Source organism: Aegilops tauschii, chromosome 7, assembly GCF_002575655.3.
Source record: "Aegilops tauschii subsp. strangulata cultivar AL8/78 chromosome 7, Aet v6.0, whole genome shotgun sequence".
Lineage (NCBI taxonomy): Eukaryota > Viridiplantae > Streptophyta > Magnoliopsida > Poales > Poaceae > Aegilops > Aegilops tauschii.
The window spans coordinates 54,196,362-54,199,063 of NC_053041.3; the positions used below are offsets into that span (position 1 = coordinate 54,196,362).

The 2,702-nt window shown below is 56.2% G+C and overlaps 1 protein-coding gene across 1 annotated transcript; it reads left to right on the forward strand.

Annotated features, from left to right (window-relative positions):
• The first annotated feature begins 421 nt into the window (after positions 1-421).
• On the forward strand, positions 422-1,219 carry LOC141026790 (uncharacterized). Its single transcript, XM_073503643.1, has one exon. The coding sequence runs from the start codon at positions 422-424 to the stop codon at positions 1,217-1,219; it is 798 nt and encodes a 265-aa protein (XP_073359744.1).
• The last annotated feature ends 1,483 nt before the right edge of the window (positions 1,220-2,702 follow it).

A 2,702-nucleotide genomic window follows, 5' to 3' on the forward strand; every position in this document is an offset into this window, starting at 1 on the left:
TCGACAAGCTACTGGCACGACTGGCTTGCTGGAAGCTCAAGCTATTCGCGACGGCCGGCAGATTGGTGCTCCTCAACACGGTCCTGACTGCATTCACCACCTACTGGTTGTCTGTTCAAGACATGCCGGCCTGGGTGCGCTGCCAAATTGATAAGGCCAGAAGAGCATGGCTTTGGCGTGGGCAACAGGAATGCCATGGTGGTCACTGCAAGGTTGCCTGGGGAGGATCTGTAGGCCGAAGGAGCTGGGCAGCCTCGGGATCCTGGACCTAGTGCGGTTCGGACAAGCCTTGAGGCTACGTTGGCTATGGCTTGAACGGACGGCACCGGAAAGGCCATGGATAGGTTTGCCCGTCCCATGCACCCTACAAGAGAGAACTCTGTTCGCAGCCGCAACGGCGGCGCAAGTCAGAGACGGGAAGATGGCGTCCTTCTGGTATGACAGTTGGATGCAAGGGGAAGCACCCTTCTTAGTGGCACCTGACATCTTCCAGATGGCGCGCCGAAAAAACAAGACGGTGCATGCGGCGCTCCGAGACAACAGCTGGGTTCGTGATGTGCAGGGGCGGGTGACCACGGGGTTACTGCCTCAATTTGTCAACCTCTGGACGAAGGTGGCGGCAGCTGGCCACCTGTCGACAGGACCGGATGTCTTCACTTGGAAATTGACGGAATCAGGCGTGTTCTCCACAAGATCGGCATACCACATGCAGTTCTTGGGGTCCACGAGATCACCCCTCATGGCGGCGGTGTGGAAGGCATGGGCGCCGGCAAAGATCAAGTTTTTCGCTTGGCTTCTTGCCATTAACAGGCTCCTCACAGCGGACAGGCTGATGGCGAGGCAATGGCCAAACTGCTACTTTTGCCCTCTCTGCATGCGCAGCCTAGAGACCAACGTGCATCTGTTCCAAGAGTGTCCATGGGCTCGACGTCTATGGGCGACGGGGGCTGACCGTTTTCAGTTACCCTCATGCCACCCAGATAACTGGAGCATAACGACTGACACAACCGAGTGGCTCTTGGGTTTGACGACCAACGCAGCACACGCCAAGAAAGGCGAGGTCCATCTCCCTGCTCATAGCTTGGACGATCTGGGGGAGAGAAACAACAGGATTTTCAGAGGTCAAGAACGATCTGTCGAGAGAGCGCGGGACTCCGTTGGCGACGAGATCACAACCTGGACGTGGGCAGGCGGGAAGCACTTGATGCCGCGAGAGTAGGACTTAGGCGCCTTTTTTCTTTCTTTTCTTTCTTTCCTTCTTCAGCGAGTTCGCTCGCTTTTGTACAGTTGGCGTTCCTTCGCCGCTTTCGTCTTATAATGAAATCGCAGCTCTCCTGCGTTTCCTCAAAAAAAAAAAAACTATTTGTCGCCGGAGTCCATAGTACGGACGACGCCAGACGTGGATGGGCTGGCTACATGGTCGTTGCAGCCCGGCTCAAACCGGACATGTCGTATGTCGACGTGGAGCTGGGGACATCCTACGCCTCCGCCTCCTCTTGGTCCGCTTTCACGTTGATTTCTATGAACAAGGCATCCCTCTTTGTCCATAGGACGTGCAGCCGCCATCGCTCGCGGAAGATGTCATGGGCACTGCGAATGGACTTGAACAATGGCCGCTGCTCATCTAGGAAGCCCAGATTGTCTGCCACCATGGCACGATGGCATTGTGGTTGGCCTGCTCACCAATGATTTATCCCTATGTGAATCGTTGCTGACCGAGGAGACAGAGGTAGTAGCGTTTGTCCTCCTGCACCAGCCAGAACACTGACATCCGCAGTGTCGACTGCTCTTCCGTCATTACGGCATTGAAGTCTGTTGGCGCCTGCTCCAAGATGAAGCCGGCGTGGACCAGCGCGGGCGGTGCTGCTGACTCGTCGTTCGATGCCTCGTTCATCGTCTCGTCGTTGCCATTGGTCTCGGGCGAGCTCGCTGGCAAGCCAACCTTTGTTCGGCTCGCACGACAGGCCTACCAACCAGCCGCAATGGTGACCATCTCCTTCTTCTATTTCTTGGAGACACTCTAACACCGTTCTGGAGCTCGCGTTCATGGCGAACATGGTGCATGGAGAATCGTACAGTGTCTGGGGACAACGTATAAATAGCGGGCGCTGGCCAGGCTAATTGGCAGGTTGTGTGAATTTGAGCGTCGGAGTGGGTTTCCCGGCTGCCGCTCTTGTTACCGACAGGCAGATGGATGGGCAACCGGTTTGAATGCATAGAGAGTCGTCCCGTCTCGTCAGGTCAAGTCTCTCCGGCATTGAACAAGCACGGAAACTGGGATGCAGCGCGGCCGACTTGCCTCTTCAATGACGGCTCCCGTGAACGATCGCGTCTGCTATGGACCAGCATGAATGCGGCGCGGGGGGAGCCAGGTGCGTTCGCGCGGGAGGGGAAAAGGATGTCTCAGTGGGACAGGAGTGCCAGACGCATGCATGACAGCGGTCCGAGCGCCCTTAAAGCCCCCTGGTTTGCGTCTAGGAAACGGACAAGCGGATGGTACCACATTAGATGGCAAATTACGTTCAGGCGATTAGGTCCAGACAGTTACGGGTGATTTGAGGGTTCACGCATGCCCTGATGCTATGTATTTTTCTCCCGTTAAACACTTAGCACTAAATCGTCTAAAGCCGTGCGCGTCCCTGATCGATGGGTCTATATCAGCTTGCATTGTCTCGCCACAACGCGCGCTGTTGACGACGGCT

Excerpts from the sequence above, each read along its gene's own strand:
- LOC141026790 (XM_073503643.1), top strand. The coding sequence starts at position 422 with ATGGCGTCCTTCTGGTATGACAGTTGGATGCAAGGGGAAGCACCCTTC.